At 41.8% G+C, this 16,270-nt stretch overlaps 1 protein-coding gene across 4 annotated transcripts in view; it reads left to right on the plus strand.

Moving 5' to 3' along the window:
* Positions 1 to 16,270, plus strand: part of PRKAG2 (protein kinase AMP-activated non-catalytic subunit gamma 2) — a 210,593-nt gene that overhangs the window by 132,456 nt on the left and 61,867 nt on the right. For 3 of the 4 annotated variants that reach the window (XM_021555262.3, XM_021555263.3, XM_021555264.3), the window contains exon 4: positions 11,256 to 11,470. In XM_021555262.3, the coding sequence (XP_021410937.1) occupies positions 11,256 to 11,470 (215 nt within the window). Of the gene's footprint in view, positions 1 to 11,255; positions 11,471 to 16,270 lie in introns of those variants that run through there. The other variant, XM_021555267.3, reaches the window with a different exon arrangement.

Raw genomic sequence — 16,270 nt, forward strand, 5'->3', positions numbered from 1 at the left:
TTGAGGCTAGCCTTGCAGGCACTCTGTTGACTTGGCAAGTGGAGGAGATGGGTCTAAATCAGCCTGCATGTTGAAGATGAAATTGCAAGAAAAAAAATAAATGTGTGAGGAATTCCTCTAACTTATTCTCATAGCATCAGTCTGTACTGGTCCTGAAATGGAGAGTCAGATGTGACATCTTAGCAGGAAACATGGTGGGGAGAGGAGATGGTTGGTCTGAAGAAGAAGGAGGCAGATCAGGAGTGAAGAAAGCCTACATGGCTGGGAAGGCACAGGCCAGCCCTGTGCCCTGAAGTTGGTGCAGAAATGTCAGAAATGTTGCAGACAATAGAAGCACTTCGCAACAGAGATGTGAAATCACACCAGGTGTTGGTTGATCCAATGCAATGGACATCACTGAAATGCTGTCCCCTCCCATGGGTTTGAATTTTATTCATGGGCAGGTAAGAAGAATAAGATGATGGAGTTTAACTTGATAGGATCATTGAACATCCCAAGTTGAGCTTTTGTTCATTCCATGTAACTGATATTTATCCAGGTACGAGCTTGAAATCCCCTTTAGGCTTATGTTAACAAATTAGGGATTAATTTCTGTCTGAACTCCTTTAGTAGGATGGCCCCAAGTGTTCATGGCTCTCTTGGACAGGTAGCAAATGCTTGCTAAGCCTGTTTGACTTCACAGCTGTGGCAACACCAGCATCTAAAACTCTATAGATATATCTTCAGGTAACCCTTGGACAGCTTCTTGGAGTACTTCCTGGCTCCATCCTGAAGTTTAAATGTACAGATGTGATATTGCTGCTCCTCAGGCTCATTTCAAGGCTGGGTATCATAACAGTACTTGATTGGTAAGAGTGTGGAGAGTCACAGCAAGAGGATGGGGCTTAATTGGCTTTTAATCTTACCCAGTTTCTGTGCTAGGAAAAGAAAATAGATGGTTCTTCATGTATGGGTGGCATGGACTTGCCAGGGGTTGATAAGTACATCCCAGTTCAGGGTTTGATATAGTTGTGGGTTTGGTGCCTGGCTATGCAGCTGTCTTCTCTCCTTTTCCCTCCCTTGTGCCATCAACCAGATCCTAGAGGGACAACTCTGTCCCACAGGAGAACCTGGGCTGTGCTTTCCTGTACATTCCTGCTGGTAAAAACCAGCAATGCCACTGTACAAAGTGATTCTGCTCTGCTCCTGGCCCCTTTCCCACTGCTGCCTACCTGTGCCAAGAGGAGTGTTTGTAGTGCCCTGGAAACCAGTCTGGTTCAGAACTAACCAGGAGGATGGAGGCCTGAGGTTCTTTGTCATCCACATCACCTTGAGATCTAATTGTGAAAGGCAGAAGAAAGCTGGATCACTTCAAGGGGAGGGGAAGTTCTGTGCCAGCTGGTGTCTAGAGAAAGCAGCCATTTATTGCACTAATGTTCTGCTAAAAGCACCATCCAGTACCAACTAAGGCAATGGAAATTATACTACCAAGTGGTATAAGGAGCAGGAGCAGTCCCACAGCAATTTATTTTCAATCAAACAAGAGCCATGAAGTCATTAGTTATTTCTTCAGAAGGCTTTGGTAGGTGTGCTAGAGAGCACTGAGTTGTCTCTGCCATGCCATATGTGCACAAAAAGATTAATTCCCAGGTTAGCAAGAGAGGAATTATGATGAGGCACAGGTCTGACTCAGACACAGTGGGAAGAGGCAAATGCCACCGGCTGAAGCAGTGCTTGGACTCTTGCTGAATTTTGAAAAGAGATAGAAGGAGAGATTTTTCTTCCCTTTTAATAAAAGAAGAAAAGAAGGTTTTAAAAAATTAGTGTCAGAAGCAAAGAAATGTTAAATTATGGCTTCTTTCTTTAGCTACAGCTTTCCTGAGGATTTGGAGTACTGTGCAAATATTTAATTACTCGCAGCTCAGTGCCCTTGTAAACATTGTAGAAAATAAACAAAATTAAACTGTGCTGTGAGACTGGCATTCCAGCTGTACCTCTGGTGCTATTACTGGCACCTCTGGAGCCATCCTGTTCATTGCAAGAGTAGGAACCTGAGGCTAACATAAACCAATGAATTAAATAGAGAACAGGTCCCAGGGTCTGAATCCTGAAGTCTCTGCCCTGATAGCCTCAGATCCTGCTATTCCCAGCCTTGGGAAGCATCACAGTGTGATCACAGCCTTTAGCTGCATGCACAGTACAGTGCACGTTCCCCTGGCTCCAGCCCTGTCATGCCTACCCTGCAAATAGGTGCCCCACTGGTCTTTATGTGCATTAATATTCTGTCTCTCGCTGTTACACAGCGAGTGGATGTACTGTGCAGATGAAATACCCACAGGGATTTCAGTGGGGTCCTGCAGACTCCGATTTAGACTGTTCTTTTTGTCAGCTTGCACGTCTAATGACATATTTGTAAAATGTTTGGAGCTTTTTTTGATTCCACGGGGTGTTCCTCTGCTTTAGTGTGTTACAGAAGTAAGGTACGTGGTTAAGGAGCTGTTTTATTGCAAGCAAATCTTTGCCTCAATGGACTCATTTTTTTTTAAATTTACACTGGATGAACATATCATAAATCATAGGTGAAGAAACAACCTACCCTGTTCTGCAACCCCTCAAGCAGCTGCTTTCAAAAAGCTGACATTTATTGCAGTGGTTAAATATGAAATCCCTAAATGTGAAATTAAGCATCAGAGCGAGTAAGTAATTACTTCCAAACTTGTCTTTATATACTGTGCATACAGCATTCCTCCTCCCACCTTTCCCCCCTAATTTTCCTCCTCTTTTCCTTTGCCTGTCGAAATGCAAACCCTTCAGGGCTGGGGCTCTGTGTCCCCGTCTGTACATGAAGAACTTTGCACACAGCAAAGAAGAAGCAGAACAGGAGCAGTGATGATGGTAGCTGTGCTTTGGGAGAGAGGCAGAAAGCAGTTCTAGCAGCCTCTGACAGAGGGCAGGGTGATGGAGGGACAGACAGTGGTGGCCACCAAAGTGTCTCCAAAGACGGGCACCTCGCAGCTTTCTGTAATGGCAGGGGAGCATTTAGCTCAGCTTGGCTCAAAACAGAAGAAAGCCTGGATAGGACAATGGAGGTTAATGTGGAAAGTGCTGTTAAATGCCCGCCTGAGCAGCCAGCCTCTTTGCTAAGATAGAAAACAAAAGTTATTTCATTAAGGGCTCTGAACACAAAGTCCCCAGTGCAAGTTTAAATGCCAGGTGGTGTATTAAGTAAATAAAGGCGTCCTGCTGTAGGCATTGTTCCTCCCAGCAGCTATAACCAGCTATAACCAGCAGCACTACCAGGGCCATGTGAAGCCCTGCCATGTGCTGGGGGCTGTGGTAGGTATATTTTCTTCCTCTCTCAAGATTTTTCATAGAGGTGCACAGAGAGAAGTGAAAGAGAAAACAATTTCTCATTCTGCTTCTTGTTTTTCTTATGTGGAATGTGTTTGGAGAATTGTTTACTTAGAGTGAGTGCATGATTGGATTCTGGTGAGGATTGTTTGAGCCTGGTGGCCAATCCAACCCACCTGTGTCTAAACTCTTGCGAGAGGGTCATGAGAAGTAAACTTTAAGGAATTCAGAGATTTTAGAGGAGCTAAGATTTTAATTAGAAATAAGCCTTACTAGAGTTAATTAAAATAATAATAATAAATGAGTAGGCCTTGATGAAGTTAAGAGTTAGTAGTTAACTAATAATTGATTGCTTGTCAGCACAATGTTTAGTTAGCTGGGTTTATAATGAAGAATATAGAAACTGACAAATAGCTTTTAGGAACATAAGACAATTGTGGGCCTCCTCTGTTCTGAAGAACCAATTGAAGGTCAGAATGAGGAAGACTTCATTTACTTCCTCATTTTGGGGCCCCTCCCCATGAAAGGGACACTGACCCATTTCAAGGGACAAACTAGGCATGCTTAATAGCTTTTGGAGTGATTAGCATACGAAGCGGGGAATGGGATGTACCAAAATTATGAATATGTATTTATATTTTGGGTATTCAATACTTGTATAGATAAAAAGACTCTGTAATCACCTGGAAGGTGCAGTGTGTATTTGGGAGCTATCCCACACGCTGCCTGGCATCAAATAAACACACACTTTCTAACTTTAAACTGTTAGAGAGTTTTTGTCCATCACAGTTGGATATCGGTACTAGATCAATATCCATATTTTTTAATAAATCAGTCACGAGTTGTGTTAGAGTCAGAGAAAGTAGTATGTAGTTTTAGGATCCTCCTTTTATATAGCATATTAATGTATTTTAGCATAGTTGGAACCCAGGGCACAGGGAATACTTCTCTGCCTGTCCTGAGAAGTCCTGACCCACAGGGGAACACTGCTTTTAGCCTTCGTCCATGGAGAAAGCTTCATTTGGGATGAATTGGAATTTATGAGTGTGTGAAATGGATAGTAGTATATTTTATCACAGGGTGAAAAACTTAGAGTTTGGGGGTTATAGTATGGAGGTAGTTAGGAGACAAGATGGAGGATTTTGGGTGTTGTCTGACCTCCTCCTTGTTCTTCATCTGCTCCATTTTCTGCAGTGTTGGTGACACAGGGTGATTGGTTAGAAAGAACCACAATGACAATGTTGCATGGACAGACAAATAATTAGTTATTGGTAGAAAGGTAGAAATAAAATAAGTTCTAAGTGTTAACTGGACAAAATAGCTTTAAAAGACCTTGAAGCTGTGTGTGTTACAACTTTTGGTGCCTTCTCTTTGTATGCTAAGTCTGAGATGTAGACAGCATGCTGAACTTCTGATGAGAGAAAAATAAACAACAACCTGAAGACCAAAAAAAACCCAGAAGTCCTGTCCATCTCCCATTCCTGCACAGAACTTTTTAGGGGTCTCCCCATCGGAGGGATCCACGAGGGAGGTTTCCACATCCTGGTTCTACAGGATGTTCCCCCATCAGGCTGTTAGCTGCTGAGGATCTCTGTTAGTCCTTTTCTTCTCTCACTGCACTTGTGCTGGCAAGGTACACGTTGTCTGTGTTTCTGACTCTGTCTTGGCCACAGCCATCTGGTGTCTGATGAAGTCTTGGTGCTGAGTCTCTCAGTATAATTACTGTGCTGAGTTAATTATTTGTGCCAGCCCAGGCACTTATTCAGTGACTACCTCAACCATTACTAGGACCTCTTCATTCATCACCTGTCAGGCTGTCCAACAGCAGTGGAATGTGCATTTGGCTGTCTCAAAAAAAAGCCATTCTTTCCCATCAAGCTTGTGAGTGATTCCCCATTTCTTTCCTCTGAATTATCTGGCCGTGGTCTTTTCTCCTGTATTTGCAAGACAAAGGAGAAGCATTGGCAGAAAATTATTAGTTAGAAGCCAGGCTGGAACCTTGCTGCCAATGAGAACTAGAAAAAGCCCATTGGGAGGGATGCTCTCCACCAGGATTTCTGAACTTGAATCTCATGTGTTTATTGTTTTATGAGCTAACATAATGTGTCAAGTCTCTCCAAATTTGACAAGTACATTTAACAAATGTAAGATAACCAATGTGTGGTTCTAGGCAAGGTGGAAGATCCTCTGTCTAATCATCATTGCAGGAGAGATCTTCAGTAAACTCCTTTAAGGATACAGCATCATATTTTTAAAGGATACAGCCAAGAGTTTCTCCTGATCAGCCTTTCCTTGTAAAGGGGCCCTGAGATCTTCACGAGGAAGAACAATTTTCAAAACTTTGCTAATTAAACTCTTGAGCTCCTGATTTTCTCAGTTTTAGGAGGAAAAGGTGTTGCCTTGCAGATTCCACAGATACAAGTGTGGTTTTGGCACATAAATAGGCCACAAGTGGAGTAGAGCAGATACCAGTGGGGTTTTGTCTTTGGTTTTACAAAATGACATAGCATCTGAAGCAAAAGCTGGAGCTTTCAGGGTTAGTCAGATATTTCTATGGCTGAGACCACTAAAGAAGTGGTTTTCTTTACCATGTTCAAACTACTATAAATAAATCAGATTTTTTAAGTTTTTTTTTTTGTTACAAAATTATACATTTTCCTGTGAAATTTTCAGACAGCATATGATATTTTAATTACTTAAGAGGTGTATTTTTCTCTTCCTCTGATTCATGAAAGCATCAGAAATGTGTTTTCGGAAACAAGTAAGCTTCCCATTGAGTGGTGTACCCACTACATGGAAAGCCATGGAGCTGTTTCAGTAAGATAGAAACAAGAATAGGTTCAAGAATAGGACCTGTAATTCTTATATGGGAGGAGGCACCTGAACTGGTGTGTAAGTGACAATGTTAAATAAAACAGAAAATTTCCTCGGCAGCATCCATGTTATTTTTTGGTACAATAACTCTTCAGATTTACTCTTCAGAATTATTTTTGAAACTAACGGGTGTTTCACATAATTTGCATTGATTTGCTTATGTGTCAGAATTAACACAGTATTGTGTCTGAAGAGTGAATCAGCCTAATGAACCAGCAGCTCGAGTCAGATTAATTTGTGCTGCAGGGTACTTAAAATTCAGCAGCCACAGCCTGCCTCCTTCTCTGTTGCACTGCCAGCTGAGAATGCAAATGAAAGGACAGTGTTGTCCTGGGAAAGAGTCAAGACAAAAAGTGTCACATGGAGACACTGAAAATGGAAATTCCTTTGGGTTTTTTGGGGTTTTTTGGTGGTTTTTTTTCTTTTTCTTTTTTTTTTTGTTGTTGTTTTTTGGTTTGGTTTTGGGGTTTTTTGGGTTTGTTGTTTGTTTTTTTTTGTTTTTTTGGTTTTTTTTGCTAAGAACTTTCACTTTAAATGGTAAATGAATATTTCCCTATATATAGACTTGGAAAACTGTTCTAGCCACAGCTTTATTTGTCTGGTCAGGTACAGTATGAGAGAATACTGAAGAGTGATTCATATGAAGAGGGCAAAGAGTAATTTCATTTTCATGGCCAGTAACTCTCTCTGGTTTCAGCAACTTAAGTACAAAATGTAAAAGTTTGAGGGCAGACTGTTGGCTCCAACCATAGGGCCCTCAGTGGGGAGTATGACTCTATTACTGTCCCCCTGAAGCCAGACCTCTGTAAAGGAGTGTTAGCACATCCCTGAAATCCCTTCCAGCATCCTAGAGGGGCAGCAGCTGTTTTTCTTTCTGGAAAAGGGTTAATGAAAAGGGGGGCTTTGGCAGGAATCACTGGGCTGTGAGCATCCTGCCTCCCAGAAACCACCAGATGCATCCTGCCAGGTCAGGCATGAAATGTAGGGGACAGAACTCATTGTGGGTGTCACCCTGGGAATGTAGGAAATGTAGGAGGGCATCCACCCTTCTTCCCTTGGGAGTACACGGATGACAAGGCAGCACTTCATCCCTTCCTGTTGTGTAGCAGTGGAGGGCTGGTTTGGATCAGAATGACCAAGTACCTGGGGGAAAAACTAAATGCTGTGCAAAATGAGGATTTTATTTAAGAGAAATTGTTGGAAATACCTGGAGAAACAAGTGAAAGGAGCAACATTATTTTGTATGTGCCCAGCTCGATACCAGCCAGCGTTGGGTGTGACTTGAGCCAAAGGTGTGGGCACTGCCATTCCAGCAGAAATTCCTTGGGGCTTTTGCATCCAAGCCATGCTGTGTGGCTTGATTCCAGCTGAAGTTGCTCAAATTGGGGCACAGAACTGAATGCTGGGTCAAACCTGTGTGCTGTCCCTGTCACAGGGGGAAGGCAGCTGGAGACAGCCCCACTCTGCTCAAAGTCTGCTATCTAGTTCTGCTGGGATCTCACATACGTATTCCATGTGAAGTTGTAATATGAAAGTTGTTTTGAACCATATATTCCTGTGAATCTCATGAATATTCTTATTCATATGCATAATCAGTCATGCAAATGTTAGTACTTATGATTCATCAATTTAGAGACCACAAAGTTACCCTCTTCATTTGCTTTTGTTTTGTCCCAAGAAAGGTAATGTGAGAATGAATCAAAACACAGCAAAACTCTCAGATTGTTTCAGAACTGGACAGGGTTAATCAATAGGAAATACAGAATCATTGAATCATCAAATGTTTGGGGTTGGAAGAGACCTTAAAGAACACCCAGTTCCCATCCCAGAGGACAAGACCTTTTGTTAGCCAGAGACACAGCAACCAGTCTGCTAGACCCTTTTCTCTCTATTTATTTCTAAAATTCTTTTCTGCTATAAAAAAGAGACAGCTATTTAATTTCATAACATAAAAACACCACATTTAGTTGATATTGTTTCCAGAACTAGTAGGGTTTGTAGCCAATGTCAAAGTTTGTTTCTTCCCCCAAATCCTACATACATACCAAATTGTTTCAGCTTCATTATAGAAGAATCCCGAATTGTTGTCTGGTTTAATCTGCTTAATTGTTTTAATCACATGCTCCCAAATAAATAGGTTTTAGCCATGGGATAGAGTTGTATCTTGTCTCTTCACTGGATTCCTTCTGCTGTAGTAGAGCAGGGCACCTACTGCATGTACAGATAATATATTTACACCCATGCTGCTGGTTAGTTGTCAGTCCAATAGGACTGAAGTCAATACAAAGTTCTATTACTCCTGAACTGATTTTGCTCTAGAGATATATTACAGATTTTTATTCTTTGATGTGGAGGGCTTTTATAAAGGACTTCATAGGGTTTTAGGCTGTATCACAGCAGCCAATAGTATCTTGTAATATTTGTAAAAAAATCAGCATTTCCTATGTGATTATGTTTCAATCTCAGTATTGTTCAAATGTAAATAACATAGATACCCTAATAATGCTGTGAGGTAGGTTTATAAAAGATTGAAAAGCTTAATTACAATAATTTTATCAAGTGCCCTGCAAAATAATTTTATTTTTCCCTCCAACTCTATGCAGAAACTGAGTCACAGACAAATTGAATCTCAGATGTATTAGGGTGTGCCTCACAGTGAGTACTTCATGTTTGAAGTGCCTGGTTGAAACAAACAGTTCTAAGGCTCAGTCTGCTGGAGTCACAGATGCTCCTCATCCATAAAAACTCATGCCAAGTATCCAAGGCTGGCATCCAAAAGGAGATTCACCACCAGTGAAGGTTCTTATAAGATGGAAACCAAGCTGTCTGTCCAGCCTGGGCTGTTGCAGGTGATGAGGTGGCAGTAGATTTCACAGGATGTTAGAGGTGTTACTTCCATGGTCCCCTTTGATCCACGTGTCCCTGTGTCCTACAGATGTCCTCTGCTCTTGGCAGGCCAGCCTTGCTGGGCTGCTGAGTGTGTGGTTTCTGTATGTCTGGTAAAAGCTCTTCTGGCAGAGCCTCTCGGAACTGGAAATCGTTCTTGTGGACTTGCTGAATACATTAGCACACAATAAACACATCCCAGCAGCAAGACTTTAAGATCTAATGGTGTTTTTCTCCCTTTTAGTGGTTTTCCATTTGCATCGATTACAGCTATCTCAACTCTCAGTCTGAGCACTCAGGGAACATTTGTTCAATAAAAAAACCAGAGGAGCATCTTCCCCAGAACTGCTTATTTAAATTTGTCTGCAAGGAAAATCTGAACAGGCAAGTTAGGTGTCCTTTCAATCCTTAAGGAAGTGGGCCACACTCTCCAGTCCCTTGAAATGAGCAGGGGTCAAGGACATTCAGAATGCCAGGGTGGTTACTCCTGCCTCACTCTTTGGCATGTCACATCTGCCAACATCTGTACCTGCCTCCAACTCCAGTCTCCTCTGGGCCTGAGGTATTGCTGCTTGACTGGCAGAGCTGCAGGGCTTCTTAAAAATCAAATTAAATGGAAGTCCAGCTGCAAATTTGGAAAAGGATCAAAGACAGGGATTGAGTAGGGGGTCCTTTTTGATCCCAGCAAAGCTAAAATTTATCAGTGAGAATTAAGATTTTCTTTGAAAGAAATAAATACAGTGCTTTGTACCACTAAACCCTCTATTAATAAAACATATCAGAGCCTAATTATTTTGCAGGTTTCATGTTGAGTGACTCTATTATTATAGAGTTAAGTTTCTTATTATGTAAAAGCCATCAATAAAAGTTGTTTTCAAAGAAGAATAATAGGTAAAGAACAGTTACCCGTATTACATGTTAATTTCTTTAAACACAGAATATGCCAACTGTTCCACAGGTAGGTCAGGAGTAACAGTTTATTCAAGTAATAGATCCCTCCCTGAGTTGTTGGATGCCAGTGTTCCAATCTAGGAATTTAGGAAAAAACCTCTGGTGCAATAATCTCTGGTGGAGTCCTGAAAGCTCACACCAAGGAGCCAGACTTACCATGAAAATGCAACATCGTGTTCCCAAATACTCCTTTGAGTGGCCTGGGCTTTTATGTTCATTAATGTGCTCTCTTTTGATGGGCTTGAGTCTCCTTTGGACTAACTGATCACCTACAAATCTATGGAAGCTCAAGAAATGAGCCAAATTCAGAGGTCTTACAGCCCACTTAAAAATACACACCCCAGTTCAGCCTCATGGTTTTTATGAATCTAAGTCTGTCCTGATTTGTGCTGGCACCAGAGAACCACCCTTGGTTTCCTGATGTACATGTAACCAGAAACATAGATGCTGTAACCTGAATGTTCTGAGTAGTGGTGGATGTCTGCTGATTCTTAAATGGGTAATAAACACAGTTTAAATCTGTTTGTTCACAATTCAGAGCTGAACTAGGAACGTAACCAAAAATACAGCTGGGGTATATACACGTGTCAAATAAAAACAGGGTGCTCACAAGAGCAATTATCTGCTACTGACACTGATTTTTGGCAAAAGATTTGATCAATCTTTCTCCTCAAAGGCAGCTGAAAACAATTTTAGTTTGTACAAAGGCTGTACAAGAGCTTTACAGAAGGCAAACAGAGGCTCAGGAGAAATACGCTCTGTTTCTTTTTGTCTCTGCTCCTAATTGTATTTTTACTGCTGGCTGAGATACTGTTAAAATAATGAAAAAGAAGAAAAAGCAACCAAGGTTTTGAGCCATGTGCCATGAGATAAAGGTAATCCTGAGACTCACAAGAGTATTAAAATGACAACAGTAAAGTAATACCCATGCTGAGTGTCATTTTAGAAGTAAGCAATCAGACAGGAGGTTCATACAAGACAAACCTCCAGCAGTCCCATCCTGCCACTGTGCCTCCCCATAGTGGATCAGACAGTTCAGCCAGCTTAAAAGAGTTTTAATGGCAAGGCATGGATTCCCTTTCATAAACAAAGAGGTGAGATCCCTACTTTTAGTTTGGGGAAATGATGATGAAAAACTACAGGATTTCTGTAAAGCTGAGAACTCCATCTGCTTTTCACCTGAAGTGATCTCTGGTTATTTTTGTTGTTCACAGCCTCTGGCCTCTCCTCTTCTCCATCCACCCCAACACAAGTGACCAAGCAGCCCACGTTTCCTCTCGAATCCTATAAGCATGAGCCTGAGAGACCAGAAACAAGAATTCACTGTTCCTCACCTCCGGACACGGGGCAGAGGTTTTCTCTGCCTCCATCACAAAGTGCAGCCAAGCCTCCCATCGTGACACCAGCTCCCTGTGCTACCTCAAAACCTGTAAGTAAAGCTTGTGTCCAGTTTGCCACTGGGAAATGGGCAGGGCTGTGTGTGGACTCTGTCGTGTGTTACAGCTGATGGGCTGCAGTGTGGGTGTCCATGAGACAGAATGAGAATAAAGCCTTTTCCTTCAGTTTTCTTCAGGGTTTGGCTGAGAGGCCACTGGGAATCCACAGATGGTGGTTCCCTTCTGATTTACCCAAATGAGAACTAATCTTTGCACTGCCTTCAAAGTGAGTTTTGCAATGGCTTCAGATCCCAGGATACACTGCTGAGACACCACCCTAGAGGTGGATAAAATTTATTTAGGATTTTCTTTTATCTCCCTTAAGAAGAGCTGATGAGACAGTTAGCAGCCAAAGAGAGCATATAAAAAAAGCAATTCACAGTCTGAGCTGCAGGGGCTCAGAGTTCCTGCTGCCTCTGGAGTCTGAGATGACTGGGACAGCTGGACTAATAGCACACGTTGCTATCACACCTCCTGCCCCAGCTCAGAGAGTAGAAATAAAAGGGCAGCACTGCCAGTGAAGCCTCCCACATAGCAAAGGTGTCTTCATAAGAGTGCTTTCTTCTGTTCCTGGTAATGCATGGACTCAGCAGTTCCTGGGAGCACACGAATTCCAGCCTCTGATATTCTCCAGTACTGCACAGCTCTGTGCCTCCTCCCCTCTCCCTTGGCCAGCCTGAGCCTCAGAAGCATCACTCTCCTTTTCTTTCTCCTCTGCCTTTTCACCCTTCTTGCCTCCTTTTGTGTTAATTCCTTCACATTACCTGTATCTTTCCATTCCTCTGACTCATGGAACCAGCAGACTGTGATCTGTCACCAGAGTAAACTACCCTGCTTCTGTCTTGCTCAGCTTTTCTTCCTTTTTTTCTCCTAAAATCTTCAACATTTTTTGTATCTAGAAATCTAGAACTGTAAAGGGCATACAGGTTCATGAGGTCTGTTGCTCTGTTGAACAGCTACAAATTCTGTTTCATTGCAGTTCTCAGTAATTTTTTTAAAAGCAGGAAGTTTCCTCCCACTCACCCATGGGAAAGCTGTTCCAGGATCTGAACACAGTAACACAGCAATCCCAAAGCCTCTTTGCTTTTGTGTGAGGCACCTCCAGTAGCAGCAGCTGTTGTGATGCTGAAAGCATTTGGGTCCTGGATCAGAGTTCATCTGCTACTTTTAAGTCTTGCAAACACATCCCATAAAACACCTGCCATATTTTGGAGGCCCCTTCTGTAAAGGCTAGGAAATCTCTGATTTTCAACATAATTGTTTCATGGACAGGTTATAAGTATTTACTTTTATAAATAATGGCCTTTTTCATTCATTGTTTGCTACATCCTGTTGTACCAGTAGCCAACCTTTGTTTTTTTAGATCAAGCAAGCCAAACTCACCCTACAAATTACAGACTTTCTGTTCTTCTGCTATGCAAAAGTAAATAATTAAAGTATGAAATAAAGTAAGTCTTACATTTATAGTTAGGGAACTCCAACAGTAACTTTTCTGCAGCCAGCTCACTGCCTTTCCATGTCAGTATATTCTTGCAATGCAGACATTATTAAACCCAAAAGCTTGTAGGATGCAAAAATATTTTGGATAGGTTTTAGTCAATCAGTTATATTATTTGCATATGAATATGTTCATCTGTGTTATGCAGCTACAGAAGTCTTTTGTACCTGTTAGAATAGAAGTGAGGAAACAGCATAATCTTAGCACATTCCACTGGCTGAAAGACTGAAAAGTTTGTTTTGTTTTTGATTACTTGCTGATTCAGACAACATGAAGTTGAGTAGAAGATGCCAGAATAAAGAAACAGAATTCTCAGCAGGTTTTTATGAACAGTTTTATACAACAGTTTATACAACAGTGGTTGTATATATGTACAAGAGAGGAACTGGGGAGTAACTCAGAATGCTGGACTCAGTTCTCTCCTGTTCAGAAGATGCAGAAATATGTGGGATGTGTAACACCTGATTGTCTGGTACCCTCTGTACCCATTTATGTCTGAGAGCAGTGAGTGTGCAGGGCTGCCAGTGAATCATTAGGGGTTTGATTTACTTGACAATAAATGTCAGCAGCCACAGAGCAGTGAGGAACAAAGCTCTGGATGTTTAATTTTCAACAGAGACTGGAAAGAGAGATTAGATTTGCCATTCTCTTCTAGAAGGAGAAACTGTTAGAGAGAAAGGCTGAGCTCCTGCAGAAGGATATGAATCTGAAGCTGATGAGTGTTCTCTCAGCACTGCCATGTATTTTGATCCCTGCAAATTATTGACCCAACATTCCTTTGCAAATACAACAGCACTGTACGAACATTCTTGACTTGAATATTGCATTTCAAACATTTCATTTATTCTGAGTTCTGTGTTAATAAATACATCATTTCACAATTATGTGCCATAAACAAATCTGTAAGAGGCAAACTCAGTTTCCTCTTACATCACTATTTGCTGGTAGAACAATTTCAGTTATTTTAAAAACACACTATAAATTTCATGATAAACTGTTTCATTGTGGCCATTCTGTTAGGTAATCAGCTCAATGACATGGAGTCTTCTATGCTGATATCTGAAATGAGAAGTAGACTCTTATCTACAGGGTTCTGTCAACTTAAATCTCATTTTATTATTACATTGCTTAACTGCTAATGATAATATGTGAGACACTCAGCGCTATTGTAAATGAATCATGATTGCTATATATATTGCAGTAGGAAAGAGGAACCCTTGGACCCAGACCTGGAAATATTATTAAAATTAAACAAACAAACAAAAAAACGCCAAAAAACCAAAAAAACCCCAACAAAACCAGAAGAATAACTCTAGGAAGATATATAGTGTCAGGACTTGGAATTAATCTTAGCCTGTTTTTGTAATTAATGGCATTTGAAGCTGGTTCTGAGATAGTTTTTTACCTGTCTGAGACTCGGGTGCAGAATGGTTAAATCTGCTCAGTAAGAGACATGGAGAGAAGATTTATATACTTATTAAATACTTATTTACTTATATATACTTATATATACTTAAATACTTATTTCCCAGCAGATGTAGCCAAAACATTTCATGTTTTAGTAGCACTTCCAACAGTGGGTATTTTCATGTGATTTTTAAGCCTTCGATTCTGGGGAGGGGAGTAAAATAGTGGAAGAGGGAGATCCTCCTTCAGCAAGTATCATCTCAACACAGTACACGAAGCTAAGCAATTAACCTCATGCTAAATGGGTGTCTGTGGTAATCAGCAAGGTCTGGGTTTATCCCACCTAACTTTAGAAACCTTTCTGAGCTGCTTAAGCTGGGAGTGCAGTGGCTGCAGCAGTCTCTGTGTCCCCCAGAGAGGGTTTGCAGGGATGAATCAGATCCCAGGGGGCTGAGGAGCCCCTGGGGCTGACAGGGAAGGGAGGGATCAACTCCTGCTGCTGCATTTCTGACCCAGGCACCGTCAGGTGCCCAAAGCTGCAGCTGCTGCAGCTCTGCCAGGCTCTCCCCTGCATGTGCAGGGTTCCTAGTGGCTGAGTTTGAAGGTTATAGTGAGGGATTCAGCTGATAAGAGATCAAAGCTGTGCCTAAAGATTACTGCGTGGCTGCATTAATTGGTTTCTCACAATGCAGTTCACTATTCTGTACTTTGGCCTTGTGTTGTTTGGATGGTGTAACCTTCAGGCGGTAAGTGGTAAATGATAACTCTTCTCCAGTGTGACATTACAAACCATGAAAGAAATGCAGAGAGGTTGCAAATTCAGTACTGAGCCTGTTTGCCCTGTTTCCACCTTGTCTGTATTTTGAAGTGGAATGTGGTACTTTGGGCATTGTGTGGTTGTATCCTTCTCTTTCATCCTTTCTTCTTCCCCTGACACATAAGACACTGTGGAAATAGCAAACACAAGCATTTCTGTGCTACCTCATCTCCTGGTTTCCCCTTTCCCAGCATGAGAGGAGCTCAGGCCAGAAGGTGCTGGCTCCAGACTGGAGAGGTCTCTTTTGGTGGAAAACAAGACTGGGGCTTTTTCTGCTCACAAGAAGTGACAAAGGCAGAACATACCTACAAATGGTCCTTTCACATGATTGTGTAGTGAGCCACAAAGTTCCTCCAAAGAACTTCCAAGCCAAGTAATTTCCCAGAACATTCTTAACAAGAGGAAAAGTCAGCCAGAAGGTAGTCAGGGACTTAACTCTTGGCTTGTGTGAGTGAATCCTGTTAAGACTGCAGACAGAGCACAAAGAAGGGAGGCTGGTCTGCATTCATTTTGCACAGTCCAGCATATGGGAGAGGAGAGATGTAATGTACAGCTGGGACTCTCTTCCAGCCCTGGATAAAAGGAAGAAGCCAGATTGTTCCTGCAGCTACTCACTTGTTCAACAGTAGCACTTCCCTGCAAAGCTATTCATGCTGTTTCTTAGCCAAAATGTAGTAAACTCCAAAACAGGGCTGTTAACTTGTTCAGTGTGAGAGAGGCTGTTACATCACGCCCTGGGCTGGCAAGGAGCCTGGGAGCCAGGATGTGTGCAGCAGGTCCTTTGGTTTGGCTCTCTCCAAAAAGCCATGCCACCTATCAGAGCTCCATAATCTGCTGGGTGAGTAAAGAGATTGAGAATCTGATGAGAACAGAAAAGTGTTCTTTGATTCTGAGGTGGTCAAAAAAAAAACAAAATAAGCAAAAAAAAAAAAAAAAAAAAAAATACAGGCTGGGGAAAAAAGGAATCCAGATTTCCAATGTACCAGAACTCCCTATTTTAGTATTTGTGTGGTTTAAGGCAGTGTATGAGAGTGCCAAGACGTTCCTGTGATTCACATCACAGTAAACTGA

This window comes from Lonchura striata, chromosome 1, assembly GCF_046129695.1.
Source record: "Lonchura striata isolate bLonStr1 chromosome 1, bLonStr1.mat, whole genome shotgun sequence".
Classification (NCBI taxonomy): domain Eukaryota; kingdom Metazoa; phylum Chordata; class Aves; order Passeriformes; family Estrildidae; genus Lonchura; species Lonchura striata.